Source organism: Balaenoptera acutorostrata, chromosome 1, assembly GCF_949987535.1.
Source record: "Balaenoptera acutorostrata chromosome 1, mBalAcu1.1, whole genome shotgun sequence".
Lineage (NCBI taxonomy): Eukaryota > Metazoa > Chordata > Mammalia > Artiodactyla > Balaenopteridae > Balaenoptera > Balaenoptera acutorostrata.
The window spans coordinates 169,748,823-169,765,615 of NC_080064.1; the positions used below are offsets into that span (position 1 = coordinate 169,748,823).

General features: G+C 41.0%; 1 protein-coding gene and 1 pseudogene across 3 annotated transcripts; one reads left to right on the plus strand and one right to left on the minus strand.

Moving 5' to 3' along the window:
* Positions 1–1,285: 1,285 nt before the first annotated feature.
* Positions 1,286–3,090, minus strand: LOC103001864 (keratin-associated protein 3-3-like; annotated as a pseudogene).
* A 2,931-nt stretch (positions 3,091–6,021) lies between these two features.
* Positions 6,022–15,186, plus strand: HNRNPU (heterogeneous nuclear ribonucleoprotein U). 3 transcript variants are annotated; one of them, XM_057531976.1, is made up of 14 exons: positions 6,022–6,948; positions 7,783–7,894; positions 7,983–8,056; positions 9,999–10,138; positions 10,711–10,810; positions 11,173–11,285; positions 11,625–11,888; positions 12,089–12,208; positions 12,537–12,665; positions 12,763–12,931; positions 13,192–13,446; positions 13,750–13,934; positions 14,285–14,356; positions 14,815–15,186. In XM_057531976.1, exons 1-14 carry the CDS (start codon positions 6,258–6,260, stop codon positions 14,866–14,868), a joined length of 2,478 nt encoding a protein of 825 aa, XP_057387959.1. In that variant the 5' UTR covers positions 6,022–6,257; the 3' UTR covers positions 14,869–15,186. The 3 variants fall into 3 exon arrangements, with proteins under 3 accessions (XP_057387959.1, XP_057387964.1, XP_057387957.1); XM_057531981.1 differs by having other exon boundaries at positions 6,023–6,891; XM_057531974.1 differs by lacking the exons at positions 13,750–13,934; positions 14,285–14,356; positions 14,815–15,186 and having other exon boundaries at positions 6,023–6,891; positions 13,192–13,502.
* Positions 15,187–16,793: the final 1,607 nt, after the last annotated feature.

Sequence of the window (16,793 nt, forward strand, 5' to 3'; positions counted from 1 at the left end):
TAGTCTAATACAACCTTTTAAATAAAGTAAAAAAATTTGTTGAGCATCTGGTGCTTGGCAATACCACTGGAGTTACGGAGAATATGAAGTCCCTACCTTTGTGTTGCTACTATCTAACAAGGAAATGGATAAGGAAAGATGGAGCATTAAAATAGAGAAATAGACTACACAGCCTTGGGCCTGGCTCCTCTAAACATGAGTATGAAATCCGTTTTTAACACAATCCTGCTTCTAGATGGAAGCAATTGTGCAGTACACTATAAATGTAGAGGGGAGGACCTGGACATGTAATGAAATCTATGGGCCATAAAAAATCTGTTCAGTAGTTCTAAGAGTTTAGTTTAGGATCACTGACGTACCTTGGTGTTGTTCACTAATGGTGTCCACGATAATAATAGCTAAGTGGAAAGCCGAGCTTGCAAAGAAATTTACTTGTTATTTATTTAGTTATTTTGCTGGTGTTATGCCAAGAAGACTCTGCTGAATAAAACTTATTATTACAGCCTCTGCTTGATTTTTTGATAACTCTCTCTTACAACCAAGAGTCCTTTAGTTCAAGTCAGGGTTGCAGTATAGTTCACACATTTTTAGAGGATATTTTCATTTCGGAGCCCCCATCTTGTTCCCCAGTGCAGTGCCAGGCTCTCGGTGAATGTTTTGGGGTCGTTTGTTTGTTTGTTTTTTGGCTGCACCACACAGCTTGCAGGCTTGTGGGATCTTAGTTCCCTGACCAGGGATTGAACCTGGGCCCTTGGCAGTGAGAGCGTGGAGTCCTAACCACCGGATGGCCAGGGAATTCCCTCTCGGTGAATGTTGATGGAAGACACTGTACAGGTGCTGGAAAAGTCAAGTTCCTCTCCTTGTCCTCAAGGAACTTAGACTAACTTCGAGACAGATGATTATGTCGCAAGTAGAAGGTGAGAGCTTATGAGGTAATAATCCCTTTAGTCTTTCATCTCATTCTTGGCTGTTTGGCTCAGGATGGTCTAAATATTTTCTTCACCTTTTCTTATTAGGTACTGTGATACTGGCCAGCCACCAGTAACGTGTGATAGTGTGCACTTTCTATAAACTCCTCATTGCTCAACCTGCCTCGGTATAAGTTTTGGTAAATGTTAATTAGTCTTAACCTGGTAAATATTTTAGTTATCAGGAAAGCCCTGATATCTTACTATTAACTACATTATTCTAGTTTTCCTGCAGCTTTCTAATGGGCACATCTTATTCTACAGAAGCTATATAATTTATGTGAAGACAGAGATTCATAACATCAAAGACGAGATGATTCAAACAGTAACCATTTACTTTATTTATTTATTTATTGCCACAGAAATAAAGTTTATTGGAAAACCCATCAAGAAATTATTTTTCCTCTATGAAAATACTCAATATAAGAAATGGGATCTAGGAAGCAACATGACCAACAAAACACAGTCTGGGGAATTCCTTGGCGGTCCAGTGGTTATGACTTTACGCTCTCACTGCTGAGGGCCTGGGTTCCATCCATGGTCGGGAAACTAAAATCCCACAAGCTGTGCAGCCAGAAAAAACAAACAAACAAACAAACAGTCTGAGGTCTTATAGATATCAATACTTTTGATAATAGATGACATTCACCTGCCCAAATGAACCAAATGGTTACTCAGCCAAATAACCATTAAAAATTCTTGATTTTCTTTCCATTAAGATGAAAGGTAGGTTGTGCATATCTAGGCCGTCTGGTCTGCCTCAATATCTGATAAACTACTGAGGCAAGTGAATGCTGAATAGATAGCTTCAGTGTTATCGCCAGGCACTGAGTGAGGCAGTCATCGGTCAGCGGCAGCTTGGGATGCAGGGCTCACAGCAGGGCTGAGTGAAGGTTGTGAGGTTGAGGGTCTCCAGGCCTAGGGGAGGCTGGGATGAGTTGAGCACGAAGCAGGTGGGCACACAGGGCCGAGGAATGTGGCATGCTGGGGGACAGCTGTCATAGCAGGTTGGCTCCAGTAACTAAACCGTGTGTGGGCAGATGCTGGGCAGGCAGACTCCACATCGGCAGCATTTTTCAGATGAGCAGATTGTGGTGGCAGGGCCGGTGTGGACACTGCGGCAGTAACCGGAAGCACAGCAAGCCAAGCCATGGCGTTGGGACTCTGGTTTGCTTTTGGAGAAACCATTTAGTTTAAACCTTTTAGCCTGTTGTGGTATCCAAATCTAAAGTAAATTGGAGTATTTTGTACCATTTAAAATTCAAAAACTGTAATACACTAGTTCAAATTTCATGTCTACTAATTAATTATAAAATGCTTTGAGACTCTCATGCAAAGTTTTGAATGTAGCAAGTAAAAACCTGCATATGAATAGCCAATATTTCAAAGTTCAACAGTGCTCCTCCATTGACAGCCTAGAGTCAGCAAAGAGGAAACTCATAGAAGGTTCTCCCTGGAGAGGCTCTACAGATCTTCTAGTCTGCTCTGCTTCATTTATAGAGGAGAAAACGAAAATCCAGAGGAGATGGTGCAGTTTGCCAAAGGTCACACAGCTGGTGACAGTGCCAGGCCTAGCAGTGAAGCCTGCACTCTCTTGCCCAGACTTCATTTCACTTTTTCCCAGACTGACATCTCACCATGAACAATTCATTGACCATTTACAAAATATATATAGTTATAATTTCCTAAATAAGATTGAACAATCCAACTCTAGATTTTCTTAAGTTCATTAAATTGCTGGACATAGCTAATGAAGACTGATATATACTGAGCTCTTACTGTGCTTCCAGCCCTGTACTCAGAGTTTACATTATCTCGCTGAATTTTCCCAACAACCTCATGAGGCAGGTATCATTTTAAACATGAGTACTCTCAGGTATAGAGAGATAATAGATTGTGCAAGATCACACAGCCACTATGTGGTCTAGCTGGGCCTGCAACCCAGGTCTGTCTGATTTTTAACCTTGTACTTTTAACCAGAATTTGAAACACCCTCCCTTCTGATTGTGCTTTCCTGTTAGTCTATATGAAAGTGTACTTTTAATACTTAATAATTTGGAGGTACTTGTGACTTCTCATATTTTCGTAAGAAGATGGGAAAATGTATCTCCGTGTGTTTCATGCTACTTTTATTAAATTGGGATTGATTGTGTATACCAAAAAACAATGAATCAATGGAATAGCATCTTGAGTCCATTGAATTTAGCATTCTTGTCAGTTCATGTCACTTCACTGCTAACAACCCTTCAGTTTCTTCCTTCTCACTGGAGGCAAAAGCCAAAGTCCTTACAAAACCACTGGCAAGGCTGCTGGCAATCTGTATCTCCCCTCCTCTCCCTAACCTGCCTGATCTCCCTGTCTATCTTTCCCCTCAGGCCTACTTTTTGTTCCCTCCACCTCAAATGTTACCTTACTTCTTAGGCTTTCCTGACCACCCCATTTATAACTGAAAATCTCCCCCGGCTACAGCACACCCTGCCCCTCTCCTGTTTTACATTTCCCTGCAGTACTTGTTACCGTCTCTATTTTATTTATTGGCTAACTCTAAGAGAATGAAGGCATAATTACATAGTTCACTGCTGTATTCCTAGTGCCTGTCTTAGAGAAGGTGCTAAAAAATATTTGCTGAGTGAATTATGTGACAAACTACAGATTCAGGTATGTGCCTTTGCTTCAACCTCAAAATGTTAGCTATATATTCTGAGCACTATAACTCTCTAATGCCCTGTCATAGGTCTATTACCCATGGGTAATTCACTAATCATTTTTTGCTACTGAGAATTAATTTTCCCCCTTTTCCACCCTGTATTCTTGGTAGTCTCCAGGATTTCAAAAAGGGGGTGATTTCAAGTTCCTTATAGGTCCCTCAGCAATTTAGAGAAAGTGATCTGTACTTTTACTGGTCTCCGTAGAACAGGACTATCATAACAGCATTAAAAGTATAAGAAGAAAAAACAATTATTAAAATGAAGTCACTATTTGTACTTTCAAGTGGTAAAATAAAATGTTGAATGGTAGATTTCAGCTGTTTGTAAAAAGGACAAACAGTTAAGATGATGGCTGTTTGAGCATTTACAAAAACTGTTTCTCAGTTAAATGTGGTCTAAGAAGGCCCAGTGTAATGAAAGAACCCTGGGGTGGGGGGAGGACCTCAGCTTCCTGGGCCATAAAATGAGCAGACTGAAGATGATCTCCAGGTTACAAAGGTCTTGGAGGCAAAGCCATGGAATTTTCTCATGCCCATCTAAAGTTATATTTCATGTTTATAATTACAACTGATTTAAGAACAATTGTTATAAATCGGTATTTAGATATACATTTTTCATAGGCTTTTTCCAGTTAAATAGAAATTGTTTTCATATCACTAATACTTAAAATTGTAAATCATATCTAAGGACACATAAAGTTAAATGACCATCATAATAACTATATTTAACTCTGATTCATTAGGGGACTAATTATCCAGTTTGTGAACATTTAAGCCCCCTGTAGTTCTCTTCCTATTTTGAACAAGGGCAAAGAATTTGAAAAGCTCAAATTCCAGTTTGTCACTTGTTTATAAGCTCCAAGGACATTACAACCAAGGGCTAAAGTGAGTTTTTGGCACCATTAGGAAGTTCCTATTTTGGGTGCTATCCCTTCCACCTTCATTAAATTGAACTGAGAATTACTAGTACTATACATAATTCATTAATTTCAACTCAAATCATTTCACAAATGTTAAACTTTCATCTTTATATATGACTGCATGGTAAAATACATGATTCTTAAAAGCTTTCGAAAAGAACTTTAAAAATAAAATTTATTAATCAGTTAAATCATACTAGCCTATGGGAGAAAGTTCACATGCTTATTTTTCCAAAGTTCGAATTAAAATTGGGGCAGCATTATTGTGACAGCTAAAGCACCAAACAGTGGGTATAGCTGACCTCCTTAGTCAGAGATAGACTAGACTGGAACATTGGCAAGCCACTGTGCAGATTCTCTGGGGTTTAAGACGTTCACCTCTATCACATATTTAAATTCTGGCACTCCTACCTAAAACTTGAAGAACATAACACACCTCTTACTTAGTAAAGAGAAAAATTAAACTTCTAAGACACACCAAAGTAACATTTCTTTCGAGAGTGATCGTTTTCTTTTTACAAAATCACAGCCCTTTATTTTTCATGAGCTTTTATGAGGGTTTCATCATAATTTGGCCAGAAGTATTCCTATAGGAAAAGTAATAGAATCAAAGTGTGTGACCTAGCTGGGTCTCATCCTCATTGTTAACTACGGGGACTTCGTAACTGGATGACCAGGTCCTAAATTGGATAGAATAAATCTTAAAGGTGATCCGTCTTTTTGGTAGGTAAAGAAAACACAGAATTGCAGTTCTGAGGCTTACATGACTTCTTTGGCTAGAAGTGCCATAACAAGGCCTGTAAAGCATACGCTTTGCAGTATGGAGTGGAGTACACGCTCCAAAAGCAAGCATTTTTATCTCCCAAACCCTGCATCAGGGGTCATGGGAAAGACAAAAGGAAGGCCCTTGCCGAGTTTAAAATTCAATTCGTAAGGCAGGACTTAGGAAAATTAAACCAAATATTAAACGGAAGAAAATCCCCTGCGTAGAGAGTAATTGCCAACTTGCGTTGTACAAATCAAAACTGAAATAAAATTTTAGGGCGTTCTAAACAAATAGCTGGAGAAATAGATACGACAAATATAAAATGGAAGAAAAGGTGTTGGATTCGAGTTGAAAATGCCAAGTTGAGGACCGAAAGCATTTGGGTAGAAGCAGCCTCCGGGCAAGGCAAATAGCAAACGAGTACTGCCACCAAAGATCTGGAAAGGCCAATAAATGTTGCAGTGGGTCGGTTTAACTGAAGGCGGTTTCCTCCTCCTCCATTAGCTCGGCCCCAGTTGGAAGCGCAGTGCGCGGCGCCGCGCTCCCGGCCCGTGGCTCGGGTGGGAGCGGGGGGAACAGGCGTGGGCGGGGCGGAGCGGGCGCGGGCGCTCAGGCGGCGCAGGGGCGGGGCGGCTATATTACGTGCGCGGCGCCGCCCCTGCGAGAGGACGTTGCGTGCTCGCTCGCGCCAGGCGAGTCTCCGCGTCTCCCTCGCGAACTCGGTGAAAGGAATTGGCGCCGTTCGACACCAGGCGGATCCGCTCTGCAGCAGGAACCCACCTCCAGCCGCAGCCGCAGCCGCCGCCCGGGCCGAGGAGCAGCCTCAGCCGCCGCCAGTGGCCGAGTGAGCGGAGCCGAGTTTGAGACAGCGCCTAGCGGTGAATCGGGGCCTCACCATGAGTTCCTCGCCTGTTAATGTGAAAAAGCTGAAGGTCTCGGAGCTGAAGGAGGAGCTCAAAAAGCGGCGCCTGTCCGACAAGGGCCTCAAGGCCGAGCTCATGGAGCGTCTCCAGGCCGCGCTGGACGACGAGGAGGCCGGGGGCCGCCCCGCCATGGAGCCCGGGAACGGCAGCCTAGACCTGGGCGGGGATTCCGCCGGGCGCTCGGGAGCAGGCCTCGAGCAGGAGGCCGCGGCAGGCGGCGATGACGACGAGGAGGAAGAGGAGGAGGAGGAGGAAGGGATAGCCGCCCTGGATGGCGACCAGATGGAGCTCGGGGAGGAGAACGGCGCCGCGGGGGCGGCCGACTCGGGCCCGATGGAGGAGGAGGAGGCCGCCTCGGAGGACGAGAACGGCGACGACCAGGGCTTCCAGGAAGGGGAGGATGAGCTCGGAGACGAGGAGGAAGCCGCGGGCGACGAGAACGGGCACGGGGAGCAGCAGCCTCAACCGCCGGCGGCGCCGCAGCAACAGCCCCAGCAGCAGCGCGGGGCCGCCAAGGAGGCCGCGGGGAAGAGCAGCGGCCCCACGTCGCTGTTCGCGGTGACGGTGGCGCCGCCCGGGGCGAGGCAGGGCCAGCAGCAGGCGGGAGGTAAGAAGAAGGCGGAAGGCGGCGGAGGCGGCGGTCGCCCCGGGGCTCCGGCGGCGGGTGAGTGCTGCGTGGTTGGTTGCGCGCGGCGGGAGGCCCGCGCGGGGTGGGGACCGTGCCCAGGCCTGCCGGAGCCCCGCTGGGGGAGGAGGGAGCTCCGCCGCGGGAGGGCGCCCCCGGGGGGGCGGGGGCCTCTGCGAGGGGGTGGGGGGGGAAATCCCGGATTAGATGTGAGGCCTCCGCTCGGTATGTGACGGCGGCGGCAGCGCCTCCATTATGTGGTTGGAGAGCCGGGGTTGGGGGGGGGGGGGACTGCAGCTGCCGCTGGAGGGGGAGGAGCCGCGGTGGCGCCGCCGCGCTGCGTGCGCGCAGTGCGGGCACATGTCTCGGGGGGAGGGGAGGCCCGGGGCCCCGGCGGCGCGCTGTGGCGGCTCCGGGCCGCGGTATTGTGCAAGGCGCGCCGGGCTCTGCGTGACGTCACTTCCGGCGGGCGGGGCCGGGCGGGTCCAGCGGCGAGCAGTACAATGCGGCCGCGGGGAGCGCGGGCCCGGGTGGGGGAGGGGAGTGCGGGCGGGGCGCTTCAGCCCCTCCCCCCTTCCTGAACTCTCTCTGGGATACACGTGGGCTTCGGGCCTGGGCCGCGCTAAGTTTTCATTAGCTTTTTCGAATATTCGAGTAGGCTGGCAAAATTAGCAATGTCCTTAGACTGCGTCACTAATTATAGTCCAGTTCCAAGCGGGTTTTTCTTTGAATTCTCATTTGAATCGTCGATTGAAAACACTTAAAAAAATGAACAGGGAAAGTAGAGCTTTTTTGGGGCGTCAAAACAGAAGAGGTTTTTTTGTTTGTTGTGTTGCGGCGTGGTCTCTTATAAAGGGGTGTCGTGTATTGTAGGAGACGGCAAAACAGAACAGAAAGGCGGAGATAAAAAGAGAGGTGTTAAAAGACCTCGAGAAGATCATGGCCGTGGCTATTTTGAGTACATTGAAGAGAACAAGTATAGCAGGTAGAGGATGCTAACGTAGTGTTACTTGTCACCTGTTCTTTATGCTTTGGTGGGGAAAGCTGTATCAGGAGACAATTCTGTCTTTCAGAGCCAAATCTCCTCAGCCACCTGTTGAAGAAGAAGATGAGCACTTCGACGACACAGTGGTTTGTCTTGATACTTGTAAGTGAAGCTGTTTCTCCCCCGTTCCTCCCCCAATTGTCAAATGTGGTTTTTGGTTACAGAATATTAGAAAACACGTGTAAACAGTTGTAATAAAAGTAGGAAGATGATGGCTTATATTCAGATTCTGGGCGCTTAATATTTAGTACAGTAGTTGTATTGATAATTTTACAGGCTCTAACAATTTGATAAGTTTTTTGGTATGGCTTTAAAGTTCTCATTTGTAGGAATGTGAAATTAATGCCAACATTTGACTGTCTAGCTAATGGAAACTTGTAAGACTACTTATAACTTGTCCATTTAGGCTTCTACGATAAAGTAATGTTATTTTTTTGTGGAATTATGTTAAGTGAGCTCTTTGGGCTAGTTAAATATTAATGGCTTTCCCATTAGCACGCCATTATATTCCCTATTCTAAAAGATTGTAATAATACTTTTTCAATAACTGCTCTTTTGTTCTCAATTCCAGTTCAGTAGCTGCTGCTTTAAGCTAAGTTGATTTCTTCCAAAGACCTGGGGCAGCAGCAGTGGGCTCTCACTGGGCCACTAGCTTTCTTCAGCAGCGAATGGTATCAATGGCAGCGCTGTAAATACTGCTACTTTACCCAGTTGGGTTGCAATTGAGTATGAGGAAGTATTGCAAACCTCTAAATGGGCCTTGGCTGTCAAGATTCCTAGTTTTTCTAATACAAAAGAAAAATCGTTTGTTTGGTGTTGTGATCAGAAAGTACAATTCTTTCTGTGATAGAACAAAGGGTAGAAATAATTGCTTAGAGGTAAGGTGTCAACTTGTCCTGTAGATCTAAGGAGTTGAAGCTTAGATTCTCATGTTTTGGAATACATATGGTTTTTATTTAGATGTGAAAGGCAGTGTAAACATAAGTCTTGGTTTCTTATTGTATACGCTTTACCACATAGTTGAGATAGTGGAGTGTTGTGGTTTTTTTTTTTTAAGACTTGAACATGGAAGAGTAGTTGAATGTTTTACGTTAAATTCAGTTGCTTAAATATTGGCGAGATACTGAAGCAATGATTCGGCAAGGTAATGCTATTACAAAAGGCTTTTAGCTCCTCACCTAGGGATATCAATTTAAGTGCATTATTGGGTTCAAACACAATTGGTTGAATTGAAAATTCCGTTAGTGATGATCGGGAATAAAAGAGCAAAGCTAATTTAAGGAGAATTCCAAACTGTAGATTTAATTTCATTTCAGCAGTAGCTTTCTAACTTCAGTGCTCCCTTGACTGAGAACTCAGAAGGTGCATGCTAATGAGCCAGTGACCCAAAGGTAGCTAGGTTAAAGACGTTTTGGATTTGGATTATTCCAAAGTGTGTAATCCCCTATTGGTATTGATTAACAGGCAAGTCTGGGGAAAGGGGACCTAAAATGCTGTAGTAGTAACAGCATTAGATGACCAGGTTTGAATTTTGCAGATTGAAACTGCCTTAACAAGTTTTAGCAAACAATTTAAGATCTAGAACCCCTGTAAAGTGCAGGATCAACAGCTCATACTCGTATTTTAAAATACTTGATCATGGCCTCCCTTCAGTTTTATTGTGGCACTGGTAAATTCTACCTGGTCTGGCATGCTTCACTTTGATTTCCTGCTATCCTCTACTGCTTGCCTCTAAATCAAGGTAAAGAGCAGAGCAGGTATGTATTAATGTCACGTTGTCTTGATTATTTTATATACTTAAAATACACATACTAAACCTCGATATTGGTTAGTTGCACAGGTAGTGTACGCTCTAGTTCATAATTTGGCAAGAATTGACTTGGTGGGAGCGGGGCTTGAACTGAAAATTTGAACAACAGCATGATCTGTAAAAATGTATGCAACATTAAGAAATATGAGAAAATTTAATAAAGTTTTGTCTGTATAGCAGATACATTTATATTGGATATCAAAAGAAATAATATGGTATTTGATATAATTGCAGATAATTGTGATCTACATTTTAAAATATCAAGAGATCGCCTCAGTGCTTCTTCCCTTACTATGGAGAGTTTTGCTTTTCTTTGGGCTGGAGGAAGGGCATCCTATGGTGTGTCGAAAGGCAAAGTCTGTTTTGAGATGAAGGTAAATGCAATCTTGTGATGTTTTTTTTTCCTTAAGAACCTTTGTGAGTTTTTCCCTGACACTTACCGATGTCACTGGAACTTGTAATTTTTCAAGTTTTTGTGGGACTTGGAATCTATGATCTGTAACAGTTTAGGATGTTTGTTATATTAGAAGTTGCCATATAGAGCCAGCCTAATTTTTATTTAGAGTGTTCATTTTTTATCAGGCACTTGAAAGGCCCACCATGGGTTTGAAAATAAATTTGGTTAGGCTCCTGTTTTTGTTCCAGAGAAAAAACATGTTAAAGGAAAACTTTAGTTGGTTTTGAGTATTGAGAATATGTAATTTCAATGTTTTCTTTTAAACGTGAATTAACTAAGTACTTAACCATTTTCTGTTCCAAGTTAAAAGCTCTTACATCAGTTGTTAAAGTTCTTGTGGAATGTTAGGGGGAAGAGTAGAGTTGGTGTCTTTCTGTACTTTGTAGCTGGAGAAAAATTAGCCCATTGCCCGAATGAAATAAACCAGCGTTGGTTCAGTGGTTTATTTTCCTTCGTTTACAGTTTAATCATTTATGATTTGACTTCCAGGTTACAGAGAAGATCCCAGTAAGGCATTTATATACAAAAGATATTGACATACACGAAGTTCGGATTGGCTGGTCACTAACCACAAGTGGAATGTTGCTTGGTAAAGTTTCCATTTGAGTATCTATGTACTCATGAGTGTTCAGGGTTTGATTTCAGTAGTTAGACTAGAAGGCATTCTAAACTTTTTGCCTGTTTTTAGAGATGAATAATAGTAACATGGACACTGGCTAAATTTTAGCTTTTCTTTCTTTGTGGTTACTTGGTTTATGACTGATGGTTGAAATAGAATATTATCCATGGTATGCAATTTGTCAGCTAGTTATATAACCACCTAGCTCTCATTAACTTTATATCTAGTATAAAGTCAGTATAGTTTTGAACCCTACATCTGGAATGTTAAAGTACGTGGGTCATTGAACTGTTTTGAAAAATTGATTTCATGAAAGTTAATTATTTTCTTAGGTGAAGAAGAATTTTCTTATGGGTATTCTCTAAAAGGAATAAAAACATGCAACTGTGAGACTGAAGATTATGGAGAGAAGTTTGATGAAAATGATGTGATTACATGTTTTGTTGTAAGTCGTAGTTAAATTTCTACATATAAATAGCAAGTTGGTAGATAAGAGTATTTTAACATATCATTGTCAGCTTTCAATACTAATTCATTCTGACTGAAAACTACTTAATGTGAAGTTGATCCGAAAATCTAGTCTTTTAGGGCAATATTAATTTCTGCTTGTGGATATAGGTGTTCTAGTTGTATATAACCAAATATTAAAGCTCTTTAACGTATAACCTAAATACGTTTTCTACAGGATAAAGCTTCACTCTTAACTTGAATTTTGAAGTTTTTTTTTTTAAGAAGTGTTATAAGAAGCAGATTAAAACCCATTAATTTTTTCTCCAATTAACAGAACTTTGAAAGTGATGAAGTAGAACTCTCCTATGCAAAGAATGGACAAGATCTTGGCATTGCCTTCAAAATCAGTAAGGAAGTTCTTGCTGGACGACCACTCTTCCCGCATGTTCTGTGCCACAACTGTGCGGTTGAGTTTAATTTTGGTCAGAAGGAAAAGCCATATTTTCCAATACCTGAAGACTATACTTTTATCCAGAATGTCCCCTTGGAGGATCGAGTTAGAGGACCAAAGGGGCCTGAAGAGAAGAAAGATTGTGAAGTAAGTCACTTTAAAAAAAAGAATTTTGAAGGTTGCTTTTGCTTGGCAAAAATGACATTTAGAAGAGTTGGATGGCTGGTCTGTTTAATTTACTAACTGCCATACATGTTGTTCCCATTAAAAGGCTGTGAAAGTTCAGATATGTAAACTGGGCTTTTGTGCATTTAAAAAAAATATTTAAAGAATTCTTTCCATTGTAGGTGGTTATGATGATTGGTTTGCCAGGAGCTGGAAAAACCACCTGGGTTACTAAACATGCAGCAGAAAATCCTGGTAAATACAACATTCTTGGAACAAACACCATAATGGATAAAATGATGGTAAGTAAATTGGGCATGATTTCAGCATTTTTAAGACTAGAAGGTATTCGGGGTAACCGTTTTGTCTGTCTTTATCCATTTTGTTAGTATCTTAGAGGAGTTTGGGCAGTTAAATTGGTTATTTAAGCAGGCTCTTTACCTGTAAGGTAAACTGCCTTCCAATGGCTAGGCTTCCTTCTCTTTCCTATGGAAGGTTTTTGGACTTGGATTATCTAGTAGCTAAAAGTGAATTGAAGGCACTGGGTGTTGTTACAGGATAAAATATCCTTTTCTGTAGCAGTGGGAAAAGGCAATATTTAAATTTTGAAACTTTAACTTTTAAAAATAGGTGGCAGGTTTTAAGAAGCAAATGGCAGATACTGGGAAACTAAACACGCTGTTGCAGAGAGCTCCACAGTGTCTTGGAAAGTTTATTGAGATTGCTGCCCGTAAGAAGCGAAATTTCATTTTGGATCAGGTAAGCTGCAGCTTTGAGATTGAAAAAAGTAACTGATAATTATAGAATTAATGTTTGGGGTTATAAACTTAACTTTTTTTTTTTTTTTTTTTAAAAGACAAATGTGTCTGCTGCTGCCCAGAGGAGAAAAATGTGCCTGTTTGCAGGCTTCCAACGAAAAGCTGTTGTAGTTTGCCCAAAAGATGAAGACTATAAGCAAAGAACACAGAAGAAAGCAGAAGTAGAGGGAAAAGACCTACCGGAACATGCAGTCCTCAAAATGAAAGGCATGAAATTTATTTCTACTGTTATGTTAAATATCTTTCTGTGATTTATATCTGTGAACTTAAATTTTGTGTCAGTAATACTGTTTCAGGAGTTAACTCTGTGTAAATGAGCGTACTTCACTTGTTTAAGGAAATGTAATTAAAACATGAATAGATATTGTATGCTTTGCAGGAATTAAGCTGCTTGAGAGCTGTAGGCTCTAGGATTGTGAATGCGTATGTAGTGGATTTGTAGGTTAATATGATTTAATGTTTTGTAGGAAACTTTACTCTGCCAGAAGTAGCTGAGTGCTTTGATGAAATAACGTATGTTGAGCTTCAGAAGGAGGAAGCCCAAAAACTTTTGGAGCAATATAAGGAAGAAAGCAAAAAAGCTCTTCCACCAGAAAAGAAACAGAACACAGGCTCAAAGAAGAGCAATAAAAATAAGAGTGGCAAGAACCAGTTTAACAGAGGTGGTGGCCATAGAGGGCGCGGTGGATTCAATATGCGTGGTGGAAATTTCAGAGGAGGAGGCAAGTTAATTTTGAGTATTATTTATTTGGTTCAATGTTGAAACAAGTGGTAATCTGTAATCTTCTAGTTTGGGTCTGTATGTTTTTCTGCTGAATTTAACATAGGAAGTTTTTGATCCTCATGTCCTAGCTGTCTTAGTAACCATAGTAAAATACTTCATGCGATTTGATGGTAAACACACCTAGGTTATGTTGAATGGTTAAACATTTTTTTCATAAAATAAAGGAATGGTCCAGAAGAACCCTAAGTCGTGTGTAAAGAAGATAACAACACACTGTTAAATGAAACGTCTCTTGTTTTAGCTTCTGGGAATCGTGGTGGATATAATAGGAGGGGCAATATGCCACAGAGAGGTGGTGGCGGTGGCGGAAGTGGTGGAATTGGCTATCCATATCCTCGTGGCCCTGTTTTTCCCAGCCGAGGCGGTTATTCAAACAGAGGGAATTACAACAGAGGTGGAATGCCTAACAGAGGGAACTACAACCAGGTAATGATTTAAGATTCCTGCAGACACTGATTCTCTATATAATTTAGTCTGGAAAGTTAAAGGCATATGTTGCGCAGCCTCAGTAAGAGGAACACAGCATGTATGCATAGTGATGGTAAAATGAGTCAATTTCATTTATATTGATTTTTCAAGTGCATTAACTAGCAGCAAGTCAGGTGATGTCTCATAGCGAGTAAGTTAATCACCTGAGAGCAAATGCAGCAGAGAGTGCTCAGAGGTTAATGGCTGACTGGCAATCTATTTCTGTGGCTGTGTCTCCTCTTCTCCCCCGCCCCATATACAAACCTAACAACTTGTGCTCTTCTTAAAGGTTTTTTTCTTTTTTGTAGAACTTCAGAGGACGAGGAAACAATCGTGGCTACAAAAATCAATCTCAGGGCTACAACCAGTGGCAGCAGGGTGTAAGTAATTCCTTATGTGCTTTTTTGTACATTTAATTGTATTTTGAATTCATAAGAGTCAATCTTGAAAAAAGATCTTGTCCAGGGATTGAAGTGTTTATAAGTGTTACAGGGCAAGGTGTGAATTGTGTTGCAGTTGTAGCCATAATATCTTTTGAAGGCAAAATAGGTTGGAGTTTGCTGTAACTTAATATTTTTAAATAAAATAGTATTTAATACATGGTTCTTTTTACTGCTAGCTTTAATTGTATAAACTAACCAAGTCATAATGTGTTTCCTTTTGTAATGTGTATTGATAATGGGATATTAATACCAACTAAATCTGGCTTGATAAATCAGAGGTATGACAGGTATAAATTTGTCTCCAGCAATTACTCTGAATTAGATTGTCATTTCCTAAAAGCAGTTTGAGTGGCTTATTGATGTTTTTTCTTTAAAAAAAAAATTTTCTCTTACAGCAATTCTGGGGTCAGAAGCCATGGAGTCAGCATTATCACCAAGGATATTATTGAATACCCAAATAAAACGAACTGATACATATTTCTCCAAAACCTTCACAAGAAGTCGACTGTTTTCTTTAGTAGGCTAACTTTTTAAACATTCCACAAGAGGAAGTGCCTGCGGGTTCCTTTTTTAGAAGCTTTGTGGGTTGATTTTTTTTTTTTTTCTTTTCTTTTTTGTACATTTTTAATTGCAGTTTTAAAGTGAATCGTAAGAGAACCTCAGCATTGTGCACGATAAGAGAATGTGTCAGTATTTCAGGGTTCTACATTTTATCTGTAAAATGTGACTTTTTTTTTATCACAACAAAAGTAAAATGTTGCTTTGTACCTGGTGTCTTTTATTAAGAATTTACTCCCCCCATTTCTCAGAGATAACAGTCGGGAGTTATTGTCACAATATAATAGAAATGTTAGCAACCAGATTCATGTAAGGACTAAGTGGTCCTCATGAATTGCATAAGACTCTGTACTGCTCGTATTACACTCCATCCTCTCTGTAGTTTGCTGAGTAGTGGAGGGGTAAGCTAAATAGTAGTTTTTGACAGTAACTGGGAAGGCTCTTTCTTTTTAAATAACAATGCAATTGGCATATTTGGGAATGAAGATAAAATTTGGAACTAAGATAGAGAAGATGGAGTGTATGTAGAAGGGCTGTTAAAAATGTAAAACTTGGTTGCATTATTTGTGGAGGCTCAAACTTGTGAAGGTTAAATACCATAATTTTTCCATTTGTTCTGCATTTTGATTCTGAAAAGAAAGCTGGCTTTGCCCATTTCTTATTAAAAAAACTTGTTGTAAATCCAGTTGTCTAATGGGATCTATATGAAGTTAGCTATGTCTGTATGCCCTTCTCCCACAAAATACTGTATAACTAGTGTGCTTGTAGTAGTTAACTCCACCATCTTTGTAAGCTAATGAAATTGTGAGTCACCCATTTATATCTTAATTTTTAATCATGTCAGTTCTTGAATGGGTATCTCCTTAGCCTGCTGATTTCTTTTTCTTTCTAAAGAAAGTGGGTGGAGAAATTAATTTAGACGTTTGTTTGCAATAAAAAGAATTCATTTTACTCTCGTTTTGGGATTCTCGCCATCAAGGTTCAAAATCCCTTTATGAAACTCCCAAGAGGAGAAAATTTAAGTGTGTGCTTTCTGGACAGCTTATTCTCTGTACTTGGAACATTTAGGTTTTAAAAACTTAAATGTATACTGACAATTGACTTTTTAAATTATGAAGTAAAGTTGAATGCTTCCCTTCCCCTCCCCGCCCAGATGACTTTTAACATTTAACGAGGGGAAAAGGTACTGGCTGGGAGAAGTTAACACTCAGTTTATCATCTTTACAAAATGCTAATGGCTGTCCTCAACTGATAATTATATATACATCTATATAATACATGAAACTCTGGGAACAGATGCTTTTAGAAGCCATCATGCAAGCCAGTCACTACTACACAACACTGCTAACTTAACCGTAGTTATGTGATAACATTAGATCCCCTAATCGTAATTTTATTGGGTTTGCACAGAACACTTAATCTTCTAAAGGACCCTCACTCATGTGAGGTGAGGAATCAGGAGTCAAACTGTAGAACTAAAACTTGACATCAGTTTAGTGTTTCATTGGTGTTTTAGGTTGCTTCTGGTAAGTATAGGTTTGTTTATATTTCTGACTGCTTAGATTTTTGTTTTAGCCATTTAAAATCAGATTTTTAACTATTTATACTCCTAGGAATTTTCTTGCTAAAAGATGAGCTGGAGTTGAGTTTCAGACGATGGTGTAGGTTCAGTTGAGAATTTTTTGGCCTATAACCCTACAGTTATCATAGGAATACTTAACAGTACAAGATAGTGCCTCAGGGGCTTTTGTCTTTTTAGCAATTAACTTATTGCTAGCAACTATTTGCATGAGTCTGCTTTTCAGTATACATCAGT

Coding starts and splice junctions, on each gene's coding strand:
- HNRNPU (XM_057531976.1), top strand. CDS start 6,258: ATGAGTTCCTCGCCTGTTAATGTGAAAAAGCTGAAGGTCTCGGAGCTG. Junction 12,209..12,536: donor CCATAATGGATAAAATGATG/GTAAGTAAATTG, acceptor TTTTAAAAATAG/GTGGCAGGTTTTAAGAAGCA. Junction 13,935..14,284: donor ACAGAGGGAACTACAACCAG/GTAATGATTTAA, acceptor TCTTTTTTGTAG/AACTTCAGAGGACGAGGAAA.